At 46.5% G+C, this 12,554-nt stretch overlaps 2 protein-coding genes across 2 annotated transcripts; one reads left to right on the top strand and one right to left on the bottom strand.

The window, feature by feature from the left end:
• Positions 1-1,651: 1,651 nt before the first annotated feature.
• LOC103632989 (type I inositol polyphosphate 5-phosphatase 13) lies at positions 1,652-7,807 on the bottom strand. Its single transcript, XM_008654691.3, has 11 exons — positions 6,586-7,807; positions 6,165-6,417; positions 5,200-6,016; positions 4,604-4,728; positions 4,392-4,476; positions 3,866-4,019; positions 3,711-3,748; positions 3,364-3,631; positions 3,101-3,224; positions 2,658-3,015; positions 1,652-2,439 (listed from the first exon to the last, which is right to left on the bottom strand). Exons 1-11 carry the CDS (start codon positions 7,487-7,489, stop codon positions 2,023-2,025), a joined length of 3,543 nt encoding a protein of 1,180 aa, XP_008652913.1. The 5' UTR covers positions 7,490-7,807; the 3' UTR covers positions 1,652-2,022.
• Positions 7,808-10,453: 2,646 nt separating this feature from the next.
• On the top strand, positions 10,454-10,986 carry LOC103632990 (calcium-transporting ATPase 5, plasma membrane-type). The gene is made up of 3 exons (XM_020541175.2): positions 10,454-10,580; positions 10,687-10,732; positions 10,810-10,986. The coding sequence occupies exons 1-3, from the start codon at positions 10,501-10,503 to the stop codon at positions 10,969-10,971; spliced, it is 288 nt and encodes a 95-aa protein (XP_020396764.1). The 5' UTR covers positions 10,454-10,500; the 3' UTR covers positions 10,972-10,986.
• The last annotated feature ends 1,568 nt before the right edge of the window (positions 10,987-12,554 follow it).

Here is a 12,554-nt window from a genome sequence, read left to right as displayed (position 1 = left end):
TTTATAAACGAGGTAGTCATTGCATAGCTGTGGTAACTTTAATACAAATACTAAGTTTGATTTTGTTCAAATTTATTTGTCTTATCTTTTATTTGTTTTATTATTATTATTTTGAATTTAGGGCTCTAATGGGAATTTTGGGCCAAAAACTGAATTTCGGGCCAAAAACTGAATTTCGGGCCGTAATGTGAATTTCGGGCTTTTATAATTTCGGGCCGCCCGAAATGAGCCCAGCACGTTTAAGCAATTACGGGCCGGGCCGTGGGCCGAGGGCTAGGCCCATGGGCCGGCCCGGCACGACCCGAAATTCAAACGGACCGGGCTGACCCGAAATTCAAACATTACGGGTCTTTTCGGGCTTGAGCCGGGCCGGGCCGAGCGGCCCGAATGTACATCTATAGGGCTTCCGTCAGCACCTGTTCGCACAACAGATAAAAGCTACAGTATACGCTAGTTGCATAAGACAAGACAGAAGAATTAGGCATGTTTGGGACAGGTTATTTTTAGCTTATTTAAGCAGAAGCTATATCAAATAGGAAGCAGTATACGCTAGTTGCATAAGATAAGACAGAATTAGGCATGTTTGGGACAGGTTATTTTTAGCTTATTTAAGCAGAAGCTATATCAAATCGGAAGCTTCCGGCTTATCAATTCAATTGCTTATCAGAACGAACTAAAAGCGGATAATAAGTAGAAACTACTTTTCATCAGTTTTGTTTTTTTAACAAGCAGCAGCAGCTGTGTTTGCTTGAAATTTGAAGCCAGTGGCACGGTGAAGGGACATCAATTTGTGTAAAAAAAAGGAATGATGCAGATGTTTGTGTCATTGCCTCAGGCTGGTGCCAATGGGGGCTATAAGGGAGGCGAGAAGGGCCCTCTACCGCCCCGCGCGAGGCGATAGGCAGGCGAGAGGGAGAGAGAGGGCGACGGCACTCACGCCCGGCGAGAGCGGGCGATATCGCCCCGCTCTCGCCCGCGTTGGCGCGCGCGTCTGGGCGAGAGGGAGGCGAGAGGGAGGCGAGAGGGGGGCGACGCACTGACGGGGCAAGAGTGAGGCGGGCGAGAGTGCGGTGGCGCGACGTGATTGGTCCACGTGTGCCACGTGGACTAGCCGTTTTTTACCGTTTGGAGTCCAAAAAATTCAAAAAAAATTGCAAAAAATCACAAATTTCATTTCCAATCCATCTATAAATATCCCTACCTGTTGGAGGTCATAATTAGATTTATGTAATTTTCTATTAATTGTTATGTAATTTTTTAATTGTCATGTACTTTTCTTTTAATTATTATACACTTTGTAATTTTAAATTCAATAAAAAATATTATGTTGTGTGATTTGTAAGCGTTGAAACAAATCTGTGTGAATTATTTAATCCTGAAATAGAAAAGCTGATGTGGCTATGGGCTGAGGCTATAGCCTGCTACAGCCTGTGCACTGGAGCAGCAGAGGCGAGAGTGGAGGCGAGAGCTGACGTGGCAGAGGCGAGAGAGAGGCTGTGCACTGGACTCAGCCTCATTGCACCTCTTTTTCTCGACCATTTATTTTTCTCGAAATCACTGAAATTCAAGCATGTCTTGCATAAGAGAGTTGACATGTAGCAAACTAGCAACGCACTAATATTATTATATTAAGCAGAGGCATTCCGAGAAATGAGATAAATATTACCCTTTACTAGTCGAACAAATAGTCTCATGAGATAAATATTAACAATGGCAATAGTGTGAAGTACAAGATCATTAGAACTGCTGCGTGAAGAGAGAACAAACCTAGGGTAATTCTATGGAACATATTACACCAAGTATTGTTCAAATATCCCTGGCTTCAACTATCTAGCGAACACTCCTTAATAAGGAACAAAAATAAAACAACAAGTTGTTAACACTGTTATCCCAGGACTCTAGACTCTTTGCTTGGGCTACGTTAGAGTGGCAGCTGATCGAGTGAAGCATATGTACAGAACCTAGACAGAACTTCAGTATCCATACTTCTTTGTAGTAATGTAAGAGTAGTCTGTACAGGTCTCAAGGGCACCGCATGCGGCACAGGTCGTGTACCTCTGAGGTCCCAAACTGCGGGTAATCCTGCTGCTGTTCCCGGTGCTTGGACTGGCTCTTCTTCGAGGAACGCTTTGATGAGTGTCCCTCGCTGGCAAGGACATTGCTTGGTGGCGCGGCAGCCACCGGTTGTTGGTTCATCGCCGGCGGTGGCGCCGATGGTGGTGGGCAGCGATGTTGGACGTTGATGGTGTGCGTCTTGGTTTTGGTTGAGCTGTTGCCCGTTATGTTTATTCTGAGAACGGCTTCCTTGTCCCTGGTGTCTTCGCACCACCAGTTCTGTGGTATTCCGTCGACAAATTCCTCCTGTGTGTAAAAATCTTCATGATGCAGAGTAATTTCTACCGTTTCACCTGGTTTTATCAGACCGACGGCTGGTTGGACCTGTGTGAGACAGAAAATTTAGAAATAAGAACACAAAATTTTGAATGCAGAAATGACAGGCCTGCGTATCGGTACATATGGAGGATAATTGACTTGCGTATCGTATCAATATCTTCGCTTGGCGGCAATGAATTAATTATGAATGTATCACAGGCTGTAGGTGTTGCCTTGCATAATCTAGACTAGAACATAAAACAAGAGTTTGCAATAGTTCTTACCTCGAGCCAAAGTGGGAAGCCAAACGATGCCCTTGGAAGAAGCTCTGATTTAGTACCGTCTTCCTTGGTTGACTGCCCGTCACACAGGATTTCGAAAGCTGCTCTGCTTGTTTCACATTTATTCGCAATTTGGAATACAATATCCTCTTGCTTCTCCAGTGTGATCTCGCTTATGCTAACTGTAGTGTCCGGAACAAAACAACCATCTTGTAACAAAGACCGTACTTTCTCATTCGACTCAATTATTTCTCCATACTCTTGCCTTCTTATTAATTCATCAACTCTTGCAATATCAACGCTGAATGTACACCTCACAGGTTTATGATCGCTCTCTGTGACATCCATGCATGCCACGTACCTATTAAACGAAGAATCAATCAGTATGGACCAAAGGGATTACCGATCGTCTGAGAGGGGGAAAAGGAAGTTCAATAGTATCTCACGATGTGATTGAAGCAACTACAGGGCACTCTAATGAGCATTCAGCTACTGATACAGAACGGCTATCACGATATAGTACCCTATCGCACCAAGCAGGTATCCGTTTCTTCTCACCCGAATCATAACCTACATGGCAGTTGACAAACAGTTTTCAGCACTGTGACGCAAAGCAAGAAACAAAACTTACTAGTTAGTCAGGGAAAAACTACATAACTAGTTGAACAGAGAAGGGATCAAAAGGTTTAAAACAGCAACTTATACATACCTCCGAGACCTGGTTGGTGCTTTTGAAATTTGTATGTTGGAGGAAAATTGATTACAGCTTCACGCATTCCTTGGAATACCTTTCCAGCTTTCATTTCTGCTCGAAGCTGATCCTTCTCTCTTAGCCAATCAAAGCTTCTTTGTGAAACCATGTCCCTCGCTTCATCATATGTGATACCATAGAGGCGGTAGTTGAAATCACCAAGAAATACAATCATATCAGCTTCTGCTAGGTCAGGTCTTACTTCTTCAACCTGATTTCCATTGACCTGGCATCACCACAACATTTGGATATCAGTAACAATTTGATAGTTTATATTGATTATTTCAAGGTTAGATCACACATACATTTACTGTTCTGTGCAATTGGACAGATGTAGCAGAAGCTGCATCACAGAAAAATAAGGGCTATGTAAACATTTTTCAGAATCAAAACAGTATTTGTATCACCTATAGTTTGCTGCCAATAAAAATAGGCGCTTCACAAAATATGAAATATGAACCTGTAGATCCATGAGGTTTGTTGAAAGCCATTGTCCGATAAATGTGGTCAAAATCAGCATTGCGTCTGCTCACAGCTTCTAGATGTGCAGCAAAGTGATTACTCACAAAACACATTTTACGATCATATACCCTTATTCTCAATCCTACACCACCCTGAAAGAGAACTATTTGTCACCACACAAACAAAAGAACGGGGGAGCATGACTTGAACATGAAATAAAATATAAAAAATGAAAAATTATTTTTTGGAATGGAATATTTCAAAGGAGTTGTGTTTGGATTGAAGTGCTTGAAAAAAGCTATCCACGTGCCCGAACCGTGATTAGGCATTTCCCTTTTAGTTCTCTGAAAAGCTTTTTTCCCTCCCCTTTCTCTCTCTTTCTCTTTTTTTGACTTCTTGTTGGGTTTCAACTCTAGCCCACAACAACTCGTTTGGGACTAAAAGTCTATATTGTTGTTGTTGAAAAATCATTTTTTTAGGAGGGGAGGGGTGATGAAAGCATGTACAGCTATTTTATCATGTACCTTATTGCCAATAGCACGTCCAAGACCACACGGCACTGCAGCAGCTTCAACATCTCCAACATATGGTTTAAGGCTCTTTCTTGCCCTTGAAAAGTTAATATTTTCCATGTCAAGAAAGGTAACCAAGCAAACAGTAAATTGAGGAAGTTATCACTATGTGATAACAGATTTTTAGTTTAATTCTAAGAAACTAATTCACAATAAACTAATACCATGCAGCAATAAGCAGGGCAGCCAACTGCCTAGAACCAACTCGGTGGAATGATGTTCCCTCGTCAAGCGCTTTGCCAATATTGTCTATCCACCATTGCCCATTCGCACTGCCCTCAAGCCCTACCTGAAACCATGAAAAAAGAAATGTTCAATCAAATAATGATTCAGATAATTCAGGTAGCACTGCAATGATAAGCCAATGTAAAACTACTGATTGGTAAATTAGAACCCAAAGGTCAAAGAGGATCAAATCTGTTCATTTCTGTAAAAGAAATTCTTATGCGTCTAATCAATAGCCCGACAGCTATTTCATCACAAACAGAAATAAATGGTAGTCACGTCTACCTCTGCAATTATTAAATTTGAAAACGCTACAGGAAGTAATTGTCTATCTGAAGTGCAGTTAAATTACAGGAAATGCTGAGGTAAAAAGTATGTTTCAGTATTGATCTGTAACAAATATATGGTTACTAGAAAAAAATTAAGATGGAACAACATAGTGAATAGTTATATCTTCATTAAGCAGCAAGCTAGCAACACATGACTAACTGAATTGAACCCAGAAAAACACCAGACGGTAAGTCAAGTATCTTACTGTTTCTTTTGCAGCAGAAATGGCAAGAAACCCTGCGCCCATCTCAACCTCTTGTAATCCAACAACAACCAACCCAACATCAGATGCTACACTACCCAACCATGATCTTAATGACTCAGCAGATGCTTTCCCTTGTGCTACATTCCAACTCCCTACCATTATGTTTATCTTCTCCATTCTAGTGTATGACAGCTCTTTGTTAGACAATTCAGTTCGTATAATATCGTCAAGGGGTCCAGGAGAAGTTAGTGGCCACCCCCGAATACCACCATGATGTGCTAGTGTGTAAATGTAAGAACAACCAATTGCCATCCTTATAACTGGACAGCTATGTCCAGTCCATCCTGCAATAATGTTACCTTCAGCATCCATGACTTGAATCATGCCACTGGCATATCCCACCCACACCCTTTCTCCGAGTGCCTTTATGCACTGCACAGAAGAAGTATGATGCTGGAATTCTTGCACTCTATTCCCATTTCCATCCCACTGAATAATGGCGCCATTCGTGCATCCTGACCAGATTGTTCCATCCGTTACTTGAGCCACCGCTCCTGTTCTGCGGTTATCTTCGACAAATGTCCCCTTTGTTGCCACCCTGCGCACCGCATCGGCTGCTCCTATTAAAGCATTCCTAGATTTTTGGAAGAAGTTCAAAGAACCTTGTGACTTGTCCTTCTTCGAAGGTTTTGCTTTAGGATTAGGGTTGACCTCTTCCTCCATAGGTTGCTCTGGCATGACAGGTGTCTCTAGCTTTGCTGACTCAAACTGGCCATCCATCCCAAATACTTTCAGCAACTCCCTTGTACGAGCATCCCTGTAGCAAGTAGTTCAGTAGAATGTAAAACAACATATCATGTGATTGGGAGAGCAGTAACATAACTAACACAGTTCATCTGTTCGGGATCTTTCATGGAAAATAAGAAGAAGAAAAACAAATTTCATCTGTGTATGTGAAGGCATACCAGAGAGCAAATGTCATGCTAGTCACAGTCCAAACTTTCGCCCGTGAATGGTCCGCTAGCATGTACTTAACATCAGAAGCGGGCAACGAGCAAACGTTACCAACTGTGCAATGGTTCCTCAGGTCGATGTACGCTCTTTCAACCAACAAAGCAGCCATATGTCTCTCTTCTGGTGACAATGACAGCGACTTGGCAATGGCATCGTAAGGCCATGCCTTTATGGTTCCACACTCGGAACCCGACCATATCTCACCTGTTATTGGATTCAACGACCCATACTATGTATGGTCAGAAACTTTTAATTTGCATAGTTCACACAATCACATGCAGTGGTGTCAATGTGAAGATGCAACGCAATTGTGAGTTTGTGGCAACAGAAATGCATTGGCATTGCAATGACGGTCGTAAATGGCATGCTCACCATACGAAGTGATGACCATGGAGAGCACGGGCGTCCTGCCATAGGCCTGCCACGTCAGGGCTTCCCTGAACACTGGCGCATTATTGCTTCCCCCGCCGTGACTACTCCCCCCGCCGTCGCCTGCACCAGCAGCCGGGGGCGCAGGCGCAGTAGCGGCCGCGTCGAGGTCCATGCGCCACGAGCGGATCCTCCCGTCCTTATGCCCCGTCCACAGCAGGCGGTTGGCCCTGTCTACGACGACACAGAGCGCGGGCGGCGCGGGCATGCCTTCTCGGAAGGGCGCGCTCTCCTCGTCGCCGCGGCGCGCGCCCGCGCCCCACTCCGCGAACACCTCGTCGAGCGACCACACCCTGATCCCGGACTCGGTCCCGGCCCAGAGCTGGCGGCGATGCGGCTCGGCAGCGAGCGAGCGGAGGAAGGAGCCCGCCTGCGTCTCGCGGAGCGGGTGGGGCCGCACCTCGAGCGGGGGCGGACGGCCCGGGTGCATGGCGGCGCGGAGCGGCACACGGAAGATGCCCTTGCCGCCCCCCGCGCCGACGAACTCCGGGAGGCTGCCGTTGCCGCCTCCGTACTCTGACATGGAGCGCTCGAGCGTCATGGAGTCCTCGCTGACGCCGCCAGCGGAGCGTCGGGTGTTGGATGAATAGGACGCGCTGGGGTGGCGCTGGTGGGGCGGGAGCGGGGGGTGGTAGCCCATGGGCACCATGCCCGAGGGATCGTGGTGCAGCGGGTAGTTGATGGAGTGGGAGGTCGGCAGAATGTGCTCGTCGTCGAGGCTGTGATTGCGCGGCGCGGCGCGGCGCGCGGACGCGGCGTCCCGCGACAGCGGCTGGCTGTAGGAGATCCCGCGGCGCTGCTGCGGCGGGGCGCGCGCCACCTTCAGTGCCTCGTCGTCCGGATCCATGGCAATCGGTGGCGCCCCGCCGATCGGCAAACCGGTGCGCGCGGGTGCGTTGCCTGCGAGTGCTTCCTCGCGCGGCTCGCGTCGCGCGCGCTGCAGGTTTTTTTTTCTTTTTTTGGCTTTGGCCTGGGCGTGGAAACGGGAGAGAGGGATAAGACGGCCAGAACCGGTCAAGATGGGTAGGGAGAAGAGCGCGGCGGGTTCGACGCGGGAGTGAGAGGTCGGAGGGACGAGGGAGGAAGAGCGAGGAGGGCGCGGGCGCGGCGCGGCGCGGGGAGAGAAGCTCGAACCGAGGTCTCTGTGTCGCGTTGTGAGAGCGGATGCCGTCAAAGGATCACGAAGCCGGTAGATTATCTAGATAATTGGCCGAGTAATTGGTAATCGGTCTCGACCGGTAAGACCATACCACCAGTTTAGCTATTTGAATTTGTGATATTTTTATAAATTTTGGAAAAAAAAGTATACCAATTTTCCTATAAATATTATAGATTATTTTAATACTTTCCACTCAAATTAAATTTAAAAACACGCAACGGATTTTAGACTAAAAATCAAACAAGTTTTAAAAAAATTGTATTCTGATTAGCCGCTTTTGCTAGCCGATTAATCAGTCTCAAGTGATTAATCAGTTCCAGGTAGAGATAAACCGACGACCTCTAATAGCTAGGTTTTAGAGATTTACTCCTTTCTAACTTTAAATATTTTTAACTTGTGCTAAAATTTGGATCATATTTTATTCAAATTTTATGACCTTAATGTACTTTATTTGCAAAAAAACAAATGGTTCGGTTTTTGCACCTATGCAGTCGTTTTATCACTTGTGACCAATTAATCGATCTTACCGACGTTTCATTTCAAAAAATGGTTTGAATTTAGCCAATTTCTACCAATTTATCATGATTAATCGGATCGATATCCCGATCGGTTTTTGAAAAGGAACCAGTTTGGTGAACGTTGGTGTTGTCAATGTCGATAGTCGCACAGTGTGCAGCAGCATAGAGAGCCATGTGCGGATGTGCCCCTACAGTAAACCGGTGGCTCATGCAAAACACAATTTATATCATTTACAACTAAAATTTTCAAGTAGCACCGCACATTATTTCCGTTCATAAATAAATGCATGACTGGTGGGTAGTCAATAATTTTGTGGCCGTTTGGGAGGGCTCCTGCGACTCTAGCTCTGCCTCTCCCAAACGCCATGCTCCAAAACGGCTCCTGATCAAGACCAGAAGCCCACCGGAGCCTAAGATTTTGGCTCCGCACGGCTCCGCGTATGAGCGCAGCGAGCAGCCATCTCTCCTGCGTCTTCTCCCCATCGCCATCGAATGTAGTGCATTAGTGCATGTTTGTTTCGGCTTTTCGCAGCTTCTGGTCACCAAAAGCTGCTACGGACTACCAAACACTCAACTTTTCAGATAACTTCTACAAAATTTGTTTGGGTAAAACCATTCAAAATCAACATAAACATATAATCGGTTGAGTCGTCGCAATAGTAGTAATCCGTCACTTTATAGATCCTGAGCCCCATGGACAACTTTATCTTTCTCCGCACGTAATCGTAATGATACTCAGATTCTCTACACAACCAGATTCGTCCTACAGCTATATTCTCGAAAAAGCTGGTCAGAAAAAGCTGAACCAAACAGGCCCTTAGTTGACTGATCTGTTCAGTTTTAGTTTGATTGTTTGAATGGTGAATGCAGTGCATCAGTTGATCGTTTTGTTTAGTTTCCGTAACAGCAAGCAGTGTTCTATTCGGTTTCAGATTTTTTAATCTCTACAACTATTAAGAGCCTAATGTAGACTGCCCCCGCCTCCCCCACGCCCGCCCTCCGCAATCCCCAACCGCCCTCCGCAATCCCCTACCGCCCGCCGTGATCCCCGCCGCCGCGGCAGCCGCCCTCCGCAACCTCTGCCTAGATAAGGATAGGGCCCCCCCGCCTCCCCCACGCCCGCCCGCCGCAATCCCCAACCGCCCTCCGCAATCCCCTACCGCCCGCCGTGATCCCCGCCGCCGCGGCAGCCGCCCTCCGCAACCTCTGCCTAGATAAGGATAGGGGGCGCCCTCCTCCCTCGATCATCCGCACTTGTGTAGCCATCGCGCCATCTACACCGGCCACCGCCACACGGAGGTTCGCCTCTGGCCTTGCGGCTTACGACCTCGAGGTGACCGAGCCCGCGGGTTCCATGACGACAACGGTGACGCCGGAGGCAAAGATGGCGGCGCAGCAGCAGGCCCCCGCGTCGCGCTCCTCCTCCCGACCTCGCCGTCGAGTCCCTATTCCCGCCGGACCTCGATATCTTCGCAGGCCGCTGGACCCCGCCGGGGCGGGTGACCGATGCAGTGCGCTCTCGATCCGTGCAGAGCGCAGGTGGTTGGAGAGGTCCCCTCGCCGCTGCGAGCGCCTCCAGGAGCAAGGCGCCGACGGAGGAGGCCGCGTCCGGAGCTGGGCCCATGTACGTGAAGGTGAGCTTGTAGGTAGCGCTTACTGCATAGAATTGGATTGGATTGTATTTTGCTCTCCTATACTAGCAGACGCAGCCAGAGCTAGCATGAACAGGGACCGGGACAGTTGGACAGGGTCAGAGGAGAGGAGAGGAGATGAGCCGATCCTTTGCTACCTTTTCTCCCTTTTCCATGAATCTCCATCTTCCTCCTACCTGGTCTAGGCTGTTTGGTTCGTTTCAGAGGAGGGCTGGGACCCGGACCGCTTACTTCCCCTCCTCTGATGATGATGATCCATTAATGCCACAGCTCATGTGTGGTGTGGCTGTGACTTGTGATGAGTGAGCGTGCCCCTTCTTCCTCCTCCAGCCTCCAGCTCCAGGTGCGGTGTGAGGTCCCGCTCCTGCTCCTGTCCTACCAGCGTACTACTCCAGTAGTACAGTGGAGTAGCCGAGTGCATTTAATAGCTGGACACAACATTTTACCTGAGACACATGTATTTCCAGGCTGTTTCTCATCAGTATCATATACTTCTTTCACTTTTCAGCTTCTGTGGGTGAACCTCATAATGGACACACTTGGAGCTCTTGCATTAGCAACCGAGCCTCCAACAGACAACCTTATGAAGAGAAATCCTGTTGGTCGAAGGCATGTCAAATGATCCAAAATTTCTTGTTGACAACATTGTGTCCAATACCTATATACTATGCTTTTTGAATTTGGAAACATTTTTACCCATACTTTTCTACTGCAGGGAACCTCTTGTTACAAATATCATGTGGAGAAACTTGTTTGTTCAGGTTAGTATTCCTTCATTATACAATTGGATTCTGTTAAAAACTCTTTGTTGTTCTGATATGTTTGGAATTTTACACAGGCCCTTTACCAAGTAGCAATTCTTCTGATTTTCGATTTTGATGGAGTAAGGATTCTGCGTCTGCAGAATGAAAGCCGATCTGATGCTGAGAAGGTAACAAATACTTTCATCTTCAACACATTTGTATTTTGCCAGTGGAGTATTTGTTCTTCAATAATTTAAGAATCATAACAGAACATTAGTGGACGAATCTTGCTTCACCTTTTAGACAAATACATACTGACATTGGATTGTTCCCAAAAGAAAAGAATCAATATTAAGTTGACTATAAATTGATAGTAGTTTTCCCCCAAAAGGGACTAATGTGTACCGTAGCATTGATACTACATGGATATTTTTCTTCACGTAAGGACTCGTTATAAGCTATTCATTGCTTTACCATAGTCGAATTTCAGGTATGGCATAAGTCATGTGGAAGCTGGTTATATGCGCTTCACTTGGTCTGTTTTTGGTCAATTTTCAGTGACTCACTATTTTTCTTTGCATTTTGGTTTGTTCCAGTAATTTAATGTGGCCAGCTTTAACCTCCTAGAATCTAGGCCCTTGACTGACCATATATTAACCTGTTGTCTTGCTTGTACGAAGTTGAACCATACCAGAGTGAATTTGCTATGAAAATATAGATTATTTTGATGATTTATGGCCCGTGTTAACTCCATGTAGATCTGGAACGAAGGTTTGAGTTAACTTGGGTGTGTTTTTTATGCCAGATCTTCAATGAGTTCAATGCACGAAAACCCGAGGAAAAGAATGTCTTCAAAGGGGTCACGAAGAATCACCTGTTCATGGGAATAATCGGTATAACGACAGTATTTCAGGTAACAGACGATATAGATTCTCTCCATTGGTATCACCTCTGTCCATGGTTATAAAGTTGCTCTCGTCTTTGGCAGATACTGATAATTCAGTTCCTGGGGAAGTTCTTCAAAATAGTGAGGCTTGGTTGGAGACTGGTTGGTTTCAGTTGCTATCGACCTTGTGAGGTATGCACTGTCCAAGTTTTCTGTGATATCTTGAGAAAAAACACGTTTGTGATGCTTATATGTTAGAAATGACCAGCCCTGTGCAATTTGATTTCATATGGCTGGTTGGCATATAGTGAGATCAATTGAAACGTCTGTACTTTTGTGTTTCAATTTTTTATATGTTTTAAGTTGTTGACGGCTGCATATTTTCCATTGCAGACATTTCTTCATCAGCTTTCATTCGACCCCTGCCACTGATTGACTTTGTGATGGAGATTCTGAACAAAGATAACAGGACCTTTAGAAGTATTACTTCCATGGATCTTGTCAAGGTAGGCATTTTTCCCACACAAAGAGCATTGTAGACTGCCCCCGCCTCCCCCACGCCCACCCTCCGCAATCCCCAACCGCCCTCCGCAATCCCCTACAGCCCGCCGTGATCCCCGCCGCCGCGGCAGCCGCCCTCCGCAACCTCTGCCTAGATAAGGATAGGGGCCCCCGCCTCCCCCACGCCCGCCCGCCGCAATCCCCAACCGCCCTCCGCAATCCCCTACCGCCCGCCGTGATCCCACACAAAGAGCATTGTGCATGATCACACTTGTGATGGATGAGGCTTGAGTTTGCAGCTCAAGAAAGCCCTCAAGGGTGTGAGGATTGAAGTCACACACCGAGGAGACACACGCCGGAAGTACCGGATTGCCAGCTTCACAAACAGTCCTCCATCTTCACAGTTGTAGGACCTCACGCTTTTTCCTATGTTGAATATATCAATAGAACATC

This window comes from Zea mays, chromosome 7, assembly GCF_902167145.1.
Source record: "Zea mays cultivar B73 chromosome 7, Zm-B73-REFERENCE-NAM-5.0, whole genome shotgun sequence".
NCBI classification, from domain to species: domain Eukaryota; kingdom Viridiplantae; phylum Streptophyta; class Magnoliopsida; order Poales; family Poaceae; genus Zea; species Zea mays.
The sequence above is the reverse complement of the archived record's forward strand: the minus strand, read 5'-3'. Positions and strand labels throughout refer to the sequence as shown.